The sequence below is a fragment of the Nomascus leucogenys genome, chromosome 17 (genome assembly GCF_006542625.1).
Source record: "Nomascus leucogenys isolate Asia chromosome 17, Asia_NLE_v1, whole genome shotgun sequence".
NCBI lineage: Eukaryota > Metazoa > Chordata > Mammalia > Primates > Hylobatidae > Nomascus > Nomascus leucogenys.
In genome coordinates, this window is record NC_044397.1 from 51,157,469 (window position 1) to 51,172,858 (window position 15,390).

The 15,390-nt window shown below is 39.9% G+C and overlaps 1 protein-coding gene across 5 annotated transcripts in view; it reads right to left on the minus strand.

Annotated features, from left to right (window-relative positions):
* The window catches only part of VSTM2A (V-set and transmembrane domain containing 2A), a 31,802-nt gene extending 29,530 nt beyond the window's left edge, over nt 1-2,272 (minus strand). For 3 of the 5 annotated variants that reach the window (XM_030796557.1, XM_030796558.1, XM_030796559.1), the window contains exon 1: nt 1,520-2,271. In XM_030796557.1, coding sequence (XP_030652417.1) covers nt 1,520-1,598 — 79 coding nt within the window. In that variant the 5' untranslated portion in view covers nt 1,599-2,271. Of the gene's footprint in view, nt 1-1,519 lie in introns of all 5 variants that reach the window. The other 2 variants (XM_030796556.1, XM_030796555.1) reach the window with 2 other exon arrangements.
* Nucleotides 2,273-15,390: the final 13,118 nt, after the last annotated feature.

Genomic DNA, 15,390 nt, shown 5'->3' on the forward strand with positions numbered 1-15,390 from the left:
CAGATTGCAGTATTCCACAAAATTTACTGAGTCAGTGAGATACAATTTAGGCAATCTGTCAAGCTGATATATGAGGAGACTCTCTTGCCTCTAAGTTTCTAAACAATCTACCACTAACTGGATGTTTCATGTAACAGAGTAGATCATGATTATCTGTCAAAATGCACATTCCTGATACATCAAAACGGTTATTAGCAACACCAGTGAAACACGCCTGCAGCAGTGAAACAAGTTGCACAGTTTATAAACTGTATATGTTTCCTTCTCTCCAAATTAACCTTTATTTGTTCCCATCAAGTCACTGTATTTTGAATTGCCATACATCTTAAGATGTAATGATCACACATCCAGGCTTAGTTCAGATTAAATATTGTTTAGAAGTCACTATGGAGATGTTTCTCAGCCTTTTCATTACCAACCTTGACACTGCTAGTTTGCAAGATTCATGGAACCCTGGTGAAACTCACAAAAATATAATGCTTCCTTCCTCCTAAAGGCATTTCTTGAACATGCAATGCTCTTATATTGTTACCAACATGGTTGTTCTTATCTTATCTAAGGGGCACTTTGCAAAGAGCTGATGGTTCCCTAAAAGTAGTCCTGGAAAGATTTGTATGGCCAATGGAAATGCACAACCACAATGTACACTTACGGAGAGGAGGGCTATGGGGACTGCAGAAATGGTTTGGGGTGGATGCACTCCTCCCCCCACCCCTCACCTCACCCCCGGTTTAAAGAGAGACACGGTCTCTTTTCAACATTTTATGAAATCCCAAAAATGATCTCTAGTGAAATGAAACTATATTTATACCTAAAACAGGGAAGCTATTAAGGAGACATTCTGATCGGAAAAGGACTTTTCTATTCTAGCTGGCAGAAGGAGTATGGCATTTCTGCTTGCAGAAGTGATGCAGTCCTTTGGCAGCAGAGATGTGATCTGTTCATGGTGCTGAAACGACCACTGCAGCCCTACGAAGTCCTGAACAATCGGGTTCAGCAGGCTGCTGCTGTTTGTCATGCAAGTTGTGACTTTTTATGGGTCCTCAGAGGAGTCTGTCCTTCGATAAACACACATACAAAAGGAGTCACACGGACCTAGAAAAGGGAAACTCTAAGCCCAGTCTGACTACACAAGGAAGAGGGACTGGCAATGGAGAGTCCCCATATCCAGCCCCGTGTTTGTTTGCGATGATTATGTATGCATGAGTGGCTACCCTGTGCATGCACACAGAAAGCACACACACGCGCACACACACACACCACACGACCCTGTGTTTGTGCTCACCGAGGAGCCCACCTCATTGTCAGGCACCAGCCAGATTTTCTCTCCAGCCTAGCTTGTCTACAGTTTAATAAACTTTAAAGAAAATCGTGAAACGGAACACTATTTATACAGCCGAAGCCCACTGTTACTTGCTAGGAAGCTTATTCTGTCTGCCTGTCCATTCTTTTTGAGTGTAGGAAACACACACACACACACACGCAAGCAAATGTATATTTGCCATTGAGCAAGACTTACCTTGAGAAGAAAGCCCTTGTTGTACATACAAAACGGAAAAGAAAACAAATCCAACATACACCAAAAAGATCCCCATCATTCCAAAAAGGGAGGGGGGGTCACATCGGTGTTGCCAACAGCCGAAAAGCCCTGAAAGAAAGGCGTGCGAGTGGATGGCAGGCTCAGTCTCAGAGCCCTGGGCGCGACACTGCAAACATCCTGCTGCTTGCTCGGCGAGGGCTGGCTGTGGGGAGAAGGGATTGCGATTCTGGAAGGTTAGAACCAGCTGGCTGGGATTCAGCGAGGCTTCCTGCGGAGCCCAGGCTGGAATCGCTGGGAAGTGTCTCGGCTGCCTGGTTGCCTGCTTCCAGCTACCTGGCAGCTCGTCCAACGTCAGCCCGCCGCTCCGGCTTGCGTGATCACTGCCCTCCCTAAACACGGAGCCGGCTCGGGAAGTGGGGAGTGGGCAAGTGGGGCGGGCTGAGGACTTCGCTGGGCTCGCGGCGCCGCAACTTTTCCCTCTAATGGCTGCGATGATGCCTTTAACTCTGTGAGCGCTGGACAGCGCCCCGCCCGGGAGCTCGCGCCGGGCGGCCGCGGAGGGCTCGGGGCTCGGCGGCGCCGCCGGGGTCTCCCTTCTGGAGAGCAGGGACGTCGGTTTTTTTCCACTTTGCTTCTCTCCCCCATCGGGTGTCTTTCTGGTTCGGCGGATCAGATCGCTCGGTGCCGAGGAGGACAATACAGTGGCGGGATTGCGGCGCTGGCGGGGGGCTCGGAGCGAAAGGTTCCGGGAGGGAGTTGGGGCATTGCTGAGGACCGGGGAGCAATGGGATGGGGGAAGAGACGGGTGGGCTGAGGAAAACAGCCATTTAGGGAAATGCCGCTTAACCAGTTATTAACTGCTCCAACCAGGAGCATCACATGCTACGATTTCACACGAATTTCTTGCTGAACAGCCTTCAGTACAAGCAGCCCATGCAGGAGCCATATCGCTCCAGCTGGCAGACGGAGAAGAGAAAAAGTACAAAAAGTCACGCATTGAGGGAATTTTCTCGAAAGAAAAGCCCACCATACTATGTTTACTTTTTAAAAAATTATATACCTCCTGCCTTCTTTTCCTTCATCTTCCATGTATTTTGGAGGGGGGAGGGGTTTTAAATACCATTAAGGTCATTACGTGATTTTGTTTTGTTTATTTGCTTTTCTTTTGCATAGCACAATACTTATGTAATGTTCCCTGGGACTAAGTGAATAAGGAATCTTATTTTAGACACAAAAAATCACAATAAGTTTCAGGATGTGGAACAAATCTACTTATCTGCCTTGGTGAAGATTTGAGATGTACATTCTATTTTTTATGAAGAACTGAAACAACAATGTATATTATGTTAAAGACTCTATCTGTCCTTATGCAATCCAACTATTAGTGGATTTAAATCTTTTTAACAAAATTAATAGGCCATCTAAGAAGAGTACACATTTTTTATTCCCATTATTATTTCTATGCAACTATGCCACAAATTTTCAGTATTAGTTTGAAATATGAATTAGTCTTAATAATGCTATCAGGAAGCCAATGTAGGGTACGTATTTTCATTTTACAGATAAAGAATTTGTAGTTGGCTAATGCCTTTACTGGCCAGAAAAACAATAAACCTTAACATAGCGGTTGCATTTTAAATCACTTATCTTCTATTGCTGAATGCAGCAATAACTTAAAGCTCAGAAAACTAAAGACACAATAACGTCATCACAATATTATTTATTTTCCGAAAATATATTTATTTTTTACTGTGAGTAGGGGCAGAATATGGGATTTGGAGACAATCATGGGAGATATTTTATATCTGTTCATGTTTAGGCCAACCAGACTCTGTATATTCCTTGTATTTAGCAAAGGATTTTGAAGTTTATCGTTCTAAAAAAGAAATCTCTTTATGTTCAAACATTCATGGACAATGAGTTCAGAACATAGAAACATAATCCAAGTTAATACACCGGAACCATACTAAGCATTACTTGGAAAGTAAACAACAAAACCTTGCATATGCTTTAAATGTTATGCCTAACAGGATGTTTTCAATGTGCTAACATGATTTTGGCTTTATTTCAACCTTTAGCATAAACATGGGTATAATATGTCACGGAAATGACCTGACTTCAAGGTTATCTGCTGTTAAAACTGTTCTCAATATAAAGGGCATTTATTTTAAGTAAGAGGAGTTCTAAATTAATTTAGCAACACATTTCAACTATTTAAAAGAAGTACTTGATCACTGTAACAATAAAAGTTCCATAAAAATAAGCTTAAGAGTGTGAAAAATAAAGTGTGAGAAAGCTTTTATAGTACAAATAAGCCATTGAATTACTTTAAAAGAAAGTTATAAGCATTTAAGCTATGAAGGAAGCAAAGAAGAAAGGAAGGAAGAAAAAAAGGAGGGAGAAAGATGAAATTGGAAAAGCCTTTTGTTCTCCTTATGAAAAGTGCCTAATAGGTATTTTAGTTGTGCCAATGTAGACCAACGTTTTTTCTTAAATATGTGTTATACCATCTCAAGGACTGTAAATAGTGCTAATAAACATGTATGCATTATCTTCTATAGGTCATTTGCCTTGTTAATGACAAACTGTCTCTATGTTAACAGTTTGAAATGAGAAAATTTAATTGAGAAGTAAATATATTCAGTATATCACATGATCACTGTTCTGAGACTGGGTCCAATTCTTTATACAAGTTCTTGTAAAACACTGTACTCTCCTACAAGATTGGAAGTAAATTATCAGGAAAGACTTATATAAGAGAAATATAAGAGATATAAGATATAAGAGAAATATTTCCTGCCCATTTCTCCTTTGCCAGAATGATTGCTGATGCCTTATCCTATAAAAATAACTGCAAATCTCTTCTTAAAAAATACCTACTGATAGTGCTCCAAAAATCAAATTCTACCATCTCACTTTTTGATTGCTTTGTTGTCCTCTTAATGAGCTTTTGGTCATTATTTTGCTTCTTAAAAATTCAGACATTTCCCCCCAAAACCTAAAATGGGAATGTTTATCTGAATATGCTCTTTCCTCAGGCATAATAAAATCTGTTGGAGATCATTCCATTGTGTTCCTTTGGCATCTTATTTAGATTATATTTATTCATTTTTTTACGTATTCAAACTTGGTTAACTTACCCTTTCAAACACTGTTTCTTTGTGAGGTCTGTAGGCTTCTACATAAACTTTGAGAGCAATTGATCCACCTAAGAGCTAAACTGGCGAGAGGGAGGGTCTTTATATTTTGTGACTCTGTCCTTTTCTCCTAAGGATTTGGAGACATTTTTCCATCTTGAAGTTGAGGGAGATCACTGTATTTGACTCCCATAGGCTCATGATAGAATGGCTTTCCATATCACACTTTCGAAATTTGTCACAAGTTGAGGCTTAAGAGCCAATGTAAACTTTAAAAGTTTTTCATAAGTAACTGGAAGATACAAAATTAGATATTTCTTTTAGAAATAACTTTTAAAATAGCCATCTAAAGAATTGGAAGACAATCCTCACTGAGTTAGATGAGCTGTTCCTGTCCATGCCCTTCGATGTGCATCCTACTGTGTTCTTGAACACTTTTTTGGAGATGATCAAAACTGCATATGAGAGAATATTTCAGGGTATTGAGAAACATTTTCACTCACAATCTCATTCCTGGATTAAATTCTTTTCTCACTTCAGGAAATAAAAGGAAATAGTACAGAGTCTTTAAATGTTGAAGCAATATAAAAAATATCCACAAAGAAATTCTATTTCATTTGAAGAAAATAAGAGTGCAGGAGAAAGCTGCTAACTCATACTAACCAAAGATGAGCTTTTCACATTTGCTTTCCACTTAATTATACCAGTCAATGCTTTGGCCTGCTGAATGTACCAGTCTCTCCCTGTTGCAATTTCAAAGACACAGGAGAGTCTGTCACATGATAATGATGGAAGAAGCAACATGAATAATACCTCTTTCCATATGTGTACAGTGTCTTCACAGCATGTGTGAATTTCAGAATTGGAATAGAGTTTAATAAGCAATTAATACAAACCACTCATTCTACATATAAGGAACCTGCCATAACTAGTCACTTGTGTCACAGAAGCAAATCAATACTTTATTTCTTCAGGATCCTAAGATCTAAATTGCTTTAAAGGTAGGGTAAAACATTAAGTGTCTTGAGGCAAGCAAATAAAAGTTGTTGTTTACTAAGAAAAATACCACATAAAACAAAATTAATTGCACTCAAACTCTTTTCTAGACACTGGTGAACAAGTCTTTTAAGGTTCCAGAATCCTAGATAGTCCCCACATCTCAACACAACTTGTTGTTTCCTCAGAGCTTGTGTTTTATAAAGTAAACAATTGGCAGAGAGAGAATAACTGCTGGCCACTGGAAGTGTCAAACATTTTAAAGAGGCAGGTGACCTATGTGGACACTAACTGCCCATTACATGGCTACTGTTGATTTTAATCTTCCAGATGGCATTTCTCCTTTTATCTCTTCCTTGTATACATGACTAACATGTAAATTACTTACATCTGGCTTTCATTCTATGGAACTCTGTGTAACTTTGTAATTGGAGTTCACGAAGTTAGACCTCAAATTATTCATGAGGTCATGTTACATCATTTTAAATCGTAATATCTGGCTTAGAGGCAACATCCAGGAAAGGCAAAGGGAAGCCTCAATATCACAATCCGCTTAGATGCCCTCTACAAAACTCATGGCCGCTTACATTCATTTTTTTTCTCTTATGAGAAATTAAAATGGGCTCATGATCAAAACTAAGCAGTGCCTCTCAATTTCTTCATTAGCAACACAGTTAGCATCAATATTATGTGTCCATCCCTTTGTGAAAAAAATCTTCAGCTAGAGGCCACCAGGTAAGAAAAGCTGAGGATGTTGTGGCTGAATCTACTGTGTCAGAAATGCTCCTTCCTGCTTCAGAATTATGCTGCAGTTAAAGCTCAGGATTTGTGATATTTAATAATTTCAATATATGTGTTTCTCATTAAAAATTCTGTTATGGATTTTTAGCATGAATAACCAAGTAACTGCCTTCCATATCTATTTTTTGTGCAGCAGATAATTATTCAGAGAAAGAAAACAAAACTATGAGAAAAGCAGCAATTTTTGATAAAGTCTATAATTTCTAAGTTTGTCTATGGTTCTATACCTCTATTTACAGTTTGAATGAATGTAAATAATGACTTAAAACAATGCTTTTGGAAATCTTTCAAGAAACAAAACAAGTTATAAACATTTAGCTAGCCCTACATTTTTTAAGTATACACATTCTCAGTTAAAAGTGGTTTCTGGTCCAGGTGCGGTGGCTCACGCCTGTAATCTCAGCACTTGGGATGTCGAGGCAGGCAGATCACGAGGTCAGGAGTTCGAGACCAGTCTTCCAACATGCAGAAACCCCGTCTTTACTAAAAATACAAAAATTAGCCAGGTGTTGTGGCACATGCTTGTAACTCCAGCTACTCAGGAGGCTGAGGCAGGAGAATCGCTTGAATCCCGGAGACGGAGTTTGCAGTCAGCCGAGAGCATGCCATTGCAACCCAGCCCAGGTGACAGAGCGAGACTCCATCTCTAAAAAAAAAGTGGTTTATGAGTTCTACCAACCTGGAGTCAAATTTCCTCTCAGTATTTATTGTCTATATGTTCTTAAGCAAGTGGCTTACCCTTCCTAGACCTCACCCACTTTCCTTATAAATAATAGTTCCTCTTTCATATTTTGTGCAGATCCATTGAGATAATGCATGCAAATGCTTAATCACAGTTTCAGGGATACAGTAGTGTTCAATAAAAGCTAACTTATTTTTATCGTCATTTATCCCTATCTTTGACGCATGAACCTGAGGCTTTGTAAAATTCAGATGGAATGAAAAGGGAAGTCTCATTAAACCTTATAGTGATATTTTTAGGAGAATGCATGGGAATATTCTGAGCTTCTCCTGAGGCAAACTGTGGTAAGTATACTCTGTGGATATTGAGGAATTAAGAACTAATATTTGAAAGAAAAACTGAAATTAGTTGAAAACAAGACTACATAAAAAATACACTAGGGCCTTGAGACTATATTTATGAGATATGTGTGAAAAGAGGGGCAGGGCAACAGTCTGGAGTTCTATATTTGATTTAGCTAGTGTTCTAGCAGAGTTATTTTCGGAAAAGTGTTTTGGTATGATTCCAGTATGTATGGAGCTTCCACCCATCCTAAAGTAAACTGAGCCAGATATGTTATTAAATGGCGATGAAGTGATTCTTTATGATAATAAACTTGATTGGAGTTATTCAGGTCACAGTAGGAAGGGCTCAGTGACTTAGGAAAAGGATCCTAGTCATCACAGAGCTCTGTGTAGTCCCTGGACTCTTAGAATCCTGAGAATTAGGGGACCATCATGGAAATCCTAGGTTGGTTAAAAATGTGACACCACTAGAATGGTACTGATTTATGTCAGTTGTCCCATTGTAATTATTAATAGCACACACTTTTATTATACTGTCAAAAGCTGTGCCCTTTGGATGGTAAATGATATGACTACCCTAGCTAAAGAGTAATATGAAGACCTTAGATTCGATATCAAGTTAAGCATCATGACTGGGTAACTGGCAAGGTACAAGACGAAAGATCATTCAAGAGTCTTATAGGCTGGGCGTGGTAGCTCACGCCTGTAATCCCAACACTTTGGGAGGCCGATGTGGGCGGATCATGAGGTCAGGAGTTCAGCCTGACCAACATGGTGAAACCCTGTCTTTACTAGAAATACAAAAATTAGCTGGGCGTGGTGGCATGCGCCTGTAGTCCCAGCTATTTATTCAGGAGGCTGAGGCAGGAGAATTTCTTGAACCCAGGAGGTGGAGATTGCAGTGAGCTGAGATCTCGCCATTGCATTCCAGCCTGGGTGACAGAGCGATACTTTGTCTCAAAAAAAAAAAAAAAAAAAAAAAAAAAAGAGTCTTATAAACAGAATTTAGTTGGGAGGTTATTTGAGGTGGATAAAAGTAATTTTTGATCCCAAGTCAGAGTGTTCTAAATTCAGGAGTAGGAGTCGGCTTACATTCTCTTTGGAGAGACCTATAGGTCCTGTGGGAGTAACCCCAATGGCTGGGCTAAATCATCAATTAGTCTTGGTAATTGCTAAGATTGGGCAAAGACACTTTAGATTTAAGGAAACATGGGTACAGGAAATTATACTTTGGAAACTGCACTGCAATTTAAGAAGGAGAAAAGAAAAAGATAAAGTAAGTCTTCAAAATTTCCTGGGATTTGTGCTATATTCAGAGGGCTTGGTTATTAACTGCGAATATTGTGTTTGATGCTCCATACTGAGAGGGGTGGATATGTGTGTTGTGTGCATGCATGCACGTGCACAGGAATGGTGTGCTACGACAATGAATTTCAGGGGTGTGATAGAACTGGAGAGAAGGCAGTAAATGTAAGAGTAAAGGGAAAACGGTAGCTGGCACTCTTTTAGTTGCAGTCTTTTAGCCAGACAACATGACTGGACCACATGTGCTAGATACCCTCATTCTCCAAGCAAGATGTACCAGCCTTCTATACTCTATGGGACCCTCTCTTTTCCATAGTGGTCCAGACCTTCTCCAGTTCTCTCCATTGCATCTTAGAGTTCTCTCTTCTTCTTTTATTTTATTTTTTTGAGATGTCTCACTCTGTGGTCCAGGCTGGAGTGCAGTAGCATGATTTCGGCTCAACGCAACCTCTGCCTTCCGGGTTCAAGAGATTCTCCTGCCTCAGCCTCTCGAGTAGCTGGGACTACAGGCATGTGCCACCATGGCCGGCTAATTTTTTTTTTTCTTTTAGTAGAGATGGGGGTTCGCCATGCTGGCCAGGTTGGTCTCAAACTCCCGACCTCAGGTGATCCACCTGCCTTGGCCTCCCAAAGTGCTGGAATTACAGGCCTGAGCTACCATGCCGAGCCTAGAGTTCTCTCTTCTAAGATTAGAGACATAGAGAAACGTCTCTATGTCTTCTCCCTCTTCAGTAAATATTCTCTCTCTATCTCTCTCTCTGTCTCTTCTTTCTCTCTGTCTCTCTCTCACACACACACACACAAACACACACTCAGTTCTTAATAGAGATCTACTCTCTGGATGATACCACATGCCTAGTCATGTTTCTGTTGACCAGATCTCAAGTCTTTTATGTTTTTTCCCAGTTGTGTATATTGGGTAATACTATCTATCAGTAGTTGCATATTTAGTTTCTAGGTCCATCATGATTAATGGGCCACAAGCAGAGATCCATACCGGATTAAAACCCCTGGATGGCCATGGCATTATTTGGCTTATTACTGCACTTTTGTGCTTAATTAAATGTTTAAGTGCTGCCATGAAGAAGCCATCCCCATCAAAAAAGGAGCCCATTACAATGTTGCACTACAGAAGGCTGACCCCACAGAGCTGGCTTTATGGAAGCTAGTGATGCTTCACTGATAATTGGTAATGTCTTAGAGAACAGGGTGTCTTCTGAGCCCTCCCAGGGAATAGTGGGAAGGTAAATGTGTTTCACATAATAAATACATACAGCATTCCTATCTTCCTGAATCTTTGGTATCTGTCTCCATATATTTTTTTGTTTTTTATTATACTTTAGGTTTAGGGTACATGTGCACAATGTGCAGGTTTGTTACATATGTATCCATGTGCCATGTTGATTACCTGCACCCATTAACTTGTCATTTAGCATTAGGTATATCTCCTAATGCTGTCCCTCCCCCCTCCCCCCACCCCACAACAGTCCCCGGAGTGTGATGTTCCCCTTCCTGTGTCCATGAGTTCTCATTGTTCAATTCTCACCTATGAGTGAGAACATGCGGTGTTTGGTTTTTTGTCCTTGTGATAGTTTACTGAGAATGATGTGTTCCAGTTTCATCCATGTCCCTACAAAGGACACGAGCTCATCATTTTTTATGGCTGCATAGTATTCCATGGTGTATATGTGCCACATTTTCTTAATCCAGTCTATTGTTGTTGGACATTTGGGTTGGTTCCTACTCTTTGCTATTGTGAATAGTGCCGCAATAAACATACGTGTGCATGTGTCTTTATAGCAGCATGATTTATAGTCCTTTGGGTATATACCCAGTAATGGGATGGCTGGGTCAAATGGTATTTCTAGTTCTAGATCCCTGAGGAATCGCCACACTGACTTCCACAATGGTTGAACTAGTTTACAGTCCCACCAACAGTGTAAAAGTGTTCCTATTTCTCCACATCCTCTCCAGCACCTGTTGTTTCCTGCTTTTTAAATGATGGCCATTCTAACTGGTGTGAGATGGTATCTCACTGTGGTTTTGATTTGCATTTCTCTGATGGCCAGTGATGGTGAGCATTTCTTCATGTGTTTTTTGGCTGCATAAATGTCTTCTTTTGAGAAGTGTCTGTTCATGTCCTTTGCCCACTTTTTGATGGGGTTGTTTGTTCTTTTCTTGTAAATTTGTTTGAGTTCATTGTAGATTCTGGATATTAGCCCTTTGTCAGATGAGTAGGTTGCAAAAATTTTCTCCCATTCTGTAGGTTGCCTGTTCACTCTGATGGTAGTTTCTTTTGCTGTGCAGAAGCTTTTTAGTTTAATTAGATCCCATTTGTCAATGTTGGCTTTTGTTGCCATTGCTTTTGGTGTTTTAGACATGAAGTCCTTGCCCACGCCTGTGTCCTGAATGGTATTGCCTAGGTTTTCTTGTAGGATTTTAATGGTTTTAGGTCTAACATTTAAGTCTTTAATCCATCTTGAATTAATTTTTGTATAAGGTGTAAGGAAGGGATCCAGTTTCAGCTTTCTACATATGGCTAGCCAGTTTTCCCAGCACCATTTATTAAATAGGGAATCCTTTCCCCATTTCTTGTTTTTGTCAGGTTTGTCAAAGATCAGATAGTTGTAGATATGTGGCATCATTTCTGAGGGCTCTGTTCTGTTCCATTGATCTATGTCTCTGTTGTGGTACCAGTACCATGCTGTTTTGGTTACTGTAGCCTTGTAGTATAGTTTAAAGTCAGGTAGCGTGATGCCTCCAGCTTTGTTCTTTTGGCTTAGGATTGACTTGGCGATGTGGGCTCTTTTTTGGTTCCATATGAACTTTAAGGTAGTTTTTTTCCAATTCTGTGAAGAAAGTCATTGGTAGCTTGATGGGGATGGCATTGAATCTATAAATTACCTTGGGCAGTATGGCCATTTTCACGATATTGATTCTTCCAACCCATGAGCATGGAATGTTCTTCCATTTATTTGTATCCTCTTTTATTTCATTGAGCAGTGGTTTGTAGTTCTCCTTGAAGAGGTCCTTCACATCCCTTGTAAGTTGGATTCCTAGGTATTTTATTCTCTTTGAAGCAATTGTGAATGGGATTTCACTCATGATTTGGCTCTCTGTTTGTCTGTTATTGGTGTACAAGAATGCTTGTGATTTTTGTACATTGATTTTGTATCCTGAGACTTTGCTGAAGTTGCTAATCAGCTTAAGGAGATTTTGGGCTGAGACAATGGGGTTTTCTAGATATACAATCATGTCATCTGCAAACAGGGACAATTTGACTTCCTCTTTTCCTAATTGAATACCCTTTATTTCCTTTTCCTGCCTGATTGCTCTGGCCAGAACTTCCAGCACTATGTTGAATAGGAGCGGTGAGAGAGGGCATCCCTGTCTTGTGCCAGTTTTCAGAGGGAATGCTTCCAGTTTTTGCCCATTCAGTATGATATTGGCTGTGGGTTTGCCATAGATAGCTCTTATTATTTTGAGATACGTCCCATCAATACCTAATTTATTGAGAGTTTTTAGCATGAAGGGTTGTTGAATTTTATCAAAGGCCTTTTCTGCATCTATTGAGATAATCATGTGGTTTTTGTCTTTGGTTCTGTTTATATGCTGGATTACATTTATTGATTTGCATATGTTGAACCAGCCTTGCATCCCAGGGATGAAGCCCACTTGATTATGGTGGATAAGCTTTTTGATGTGCTGCTGGATTTGGTTTGCCAGTATTTTATTGAGGATTTTTGCATCAATGTTCATCAAGGATATTGGTCTGAAATTCTCTTTTTTGGTTATGTCTCTGCCAGGCTTTGGTATCAGGACGATGCTGGCTTCATAAAATGTGTTAGGGAGGATTCCCTCTTTTCTATCGATTGGAATAGTTTCAGAAGGAATGGTACCAGTTCCTCCTTGTACCTCTGGTAGAATTCAGCTGTGAATCCATCAGGTCCTGGACTCTTTTTGGTTGGTAAGCTATTGATTATTGCCACAATTTCAGAACCTGTTATTGGTCTATTCAGAGATTCAACTTCTTCCTGGTTTAGTCTTGGGAGGGTGTATTTGTCGAGGAATTTATCCATTTCTTCTAGATTTTCTAGTTTATTTGCATAGAGGTGTTTGTAGTATTCTCTGATGGTAGATTGTATTTCTGTGGGATCGGTGGAGATATCCCCTTTTTCATTTTTTATTGCATCTATTTGTTCTTCTCTCTTTTCTTCTTTATTAGTCTTGCTAGCGGTCTATCAATTTTGTTGATCTTTTCAAAAAACCAGCTCCTGGATTCATTAATTTTTTGAAGGGTTTTTTGTGTCTCTATTTCCTTCAGTTCTGCTCTGATTTTAGTTATTTCTAGCCTTCTGCTAGCTTTTGAATGTGTTTGCTCTTGCTTTTCTAGTTCTTTTAATTGTGATGTTAGGGTGTCAATTTTGGATCTTTCCTGCTTTCTCTTGTGGGCATTTAGTGCTATAAATTTCCCTCTACACACTGCTTTGAACGTGTCCCAGAGATTCTGGTATGTTTTGTCTTTGTTCTCGTTGGTTTCAAAGAACATCTTTATTTCTGCCTTCATTTCATTATGTATCCAATAGTCATTCAGGAGCAGGTTGTTCAGTTTCCATGTAGTTGAGCGGTTTTGAGTGAGTTTCTTAATCCTGAGTTCTAGTTTGATTGCACTGTGGTCTGAGAGACAGTTTGTTATAATTTCTGTTCTTTTACATTTGCTGAGGAGAGCTTTACTTCCAACTATGTGGTCAATTTTGGAATAGGTGTGGTGTGGTGCTGAAAAAAATGTATATTCTGTTGATTTGGGGTGGAGAGTTCTGTAGATGTCTATTAGGTCCACTTTATGTAGAGCTGAGTTCAATTCCTGAATATCCTTGTTAACTTTCTGTCTCGTTGATCTGTCTAATGTTGACAGTGGGGTGTTAAAATCTCCCATTATTATTGTGTGGGAGTTTAAGTCCCTTTGTAGGTCACTCAGGACTTGCTTTATGAATCTGGGTGCTCCTGTGTTGGGTGCATATGTATTTAGGATAGTTAGCTCTTCTTGTTGAATTGATCCCTTTACCATTATGTAATGGCCTTCTTTGTCTCTTTTGATCTTTGTTGGTTTAAAGTCTATTTTATCAGAGACTAGGATTGCAACCCCTGCCTTTTTTTGCTGTCCATTTGCTTGATAGATCTTCCTTCATCCTTTTATTTTGAGTCTATGTGTGTCTCTGCACGTGAGATGGGTTTCCTGAATACAGCACACTGATGGGTCCTGACTCCTTATCCAGTTTGCCAGTCTGTGTCTTTTAATTGGAGCATTTAGCCCATTTACATCTAACGTTAATATCGTTATGTGTGAATCTGATCCTGTCATTGTGATGTTAGTTGGTTATTTTGCTCGTTAGTTCCTGCAGTTTCTTCCTAGCCTCGATGGTCTTTACAATTTGGCGTGTTTTTGCAGTGGCTGGTACCGGTTGTTCCTTTCCATGTTTAGTGCTTCCTTCAGGAGCTCTTTTAGGGCAGACCTGGTGGTGACAAAATCACTCAGCATTTGCTTGTCTGTAAAGTATTTTATTTCTCCTTCGCTTATGAAGCTTAGTTTGGCTGGATATGAAATTCTGGGTTGAAAATTCTTTTCTTTAAGAATGTTGAATATCGGCCCCCACTCTCTTCTGGCTTGTAGAGTTTCTGCCGAGAGATCAGCTGTTAGTCTGATGGGCTTCCCTTTGTGGGTAACCCAACCTTTCTCTCTGGCTGCCCTTAATATTTTTTCCTTCATTTCAACTTTGGTGAATCTGACAATTATGTGTCTTGGAGTTGCTCTTCTCGAGGAGTATCTTTGTGGCATTCTCTGTATTTCCTGAATCTGAATGTTGGCCTGCCTTGCTAGATTGGGGAAGTGCTCCTGGATAATATCTTGCAGAGTGTTTTCCAACTTGGTTCCATTCTCCCCATCATTTTCAGGTACACCAATCAGATGTAGATTTGGTCTTTTCACATAGTCCCAAATTTCTTGGAGGCTTTGTTCATTTCTTTTTATTCTTTTTTCTCTAAACTTCCCTTCTCTCTTCATTTCATTCATTTCATCTTCCATCAGTGATACCCTTTCTTCCAGTTGATCGCATCTGCTACTGAGGCTTCTGCAGTCTTCACGTAGTTCTCGAAACTTGGCTTTCAGCTCCATCAGCTCCTTTAAGCCCTTCTCTCCATTGGTTATTCTAGTTATCCATTCTTCTAATTTTTTTTCAAAGTTTTTAACTTCTTTGCTATTGTTTTGAATTTCCTCTCATAGCTCAGAGTAGTTTGATCGTCTGAAGCCTTCTTCTCTGAACTCGTCAATGTCATCCTCCATCCAGCTTTGTTCCGTTGCTGGTGAGGAACTGCATTCCTTTGGAGGAGGAGAGGTGCTCTGCTTTTTAGAGTTTCCAGTTTTTCTGCTCTGTTTTTTCCCCATCTTTGTGGTTTTATCTACTTTTTGTCTTTGATGATGGTGATGTACAGATGGGTTTTTGGTGTGGATGTCCTTTCTGTTTGTTAGTTTTCCTTCTACCAGACAGGACCTTCAGCTGCAGGTCTGTTGGAGTTTACTAGAGGTCC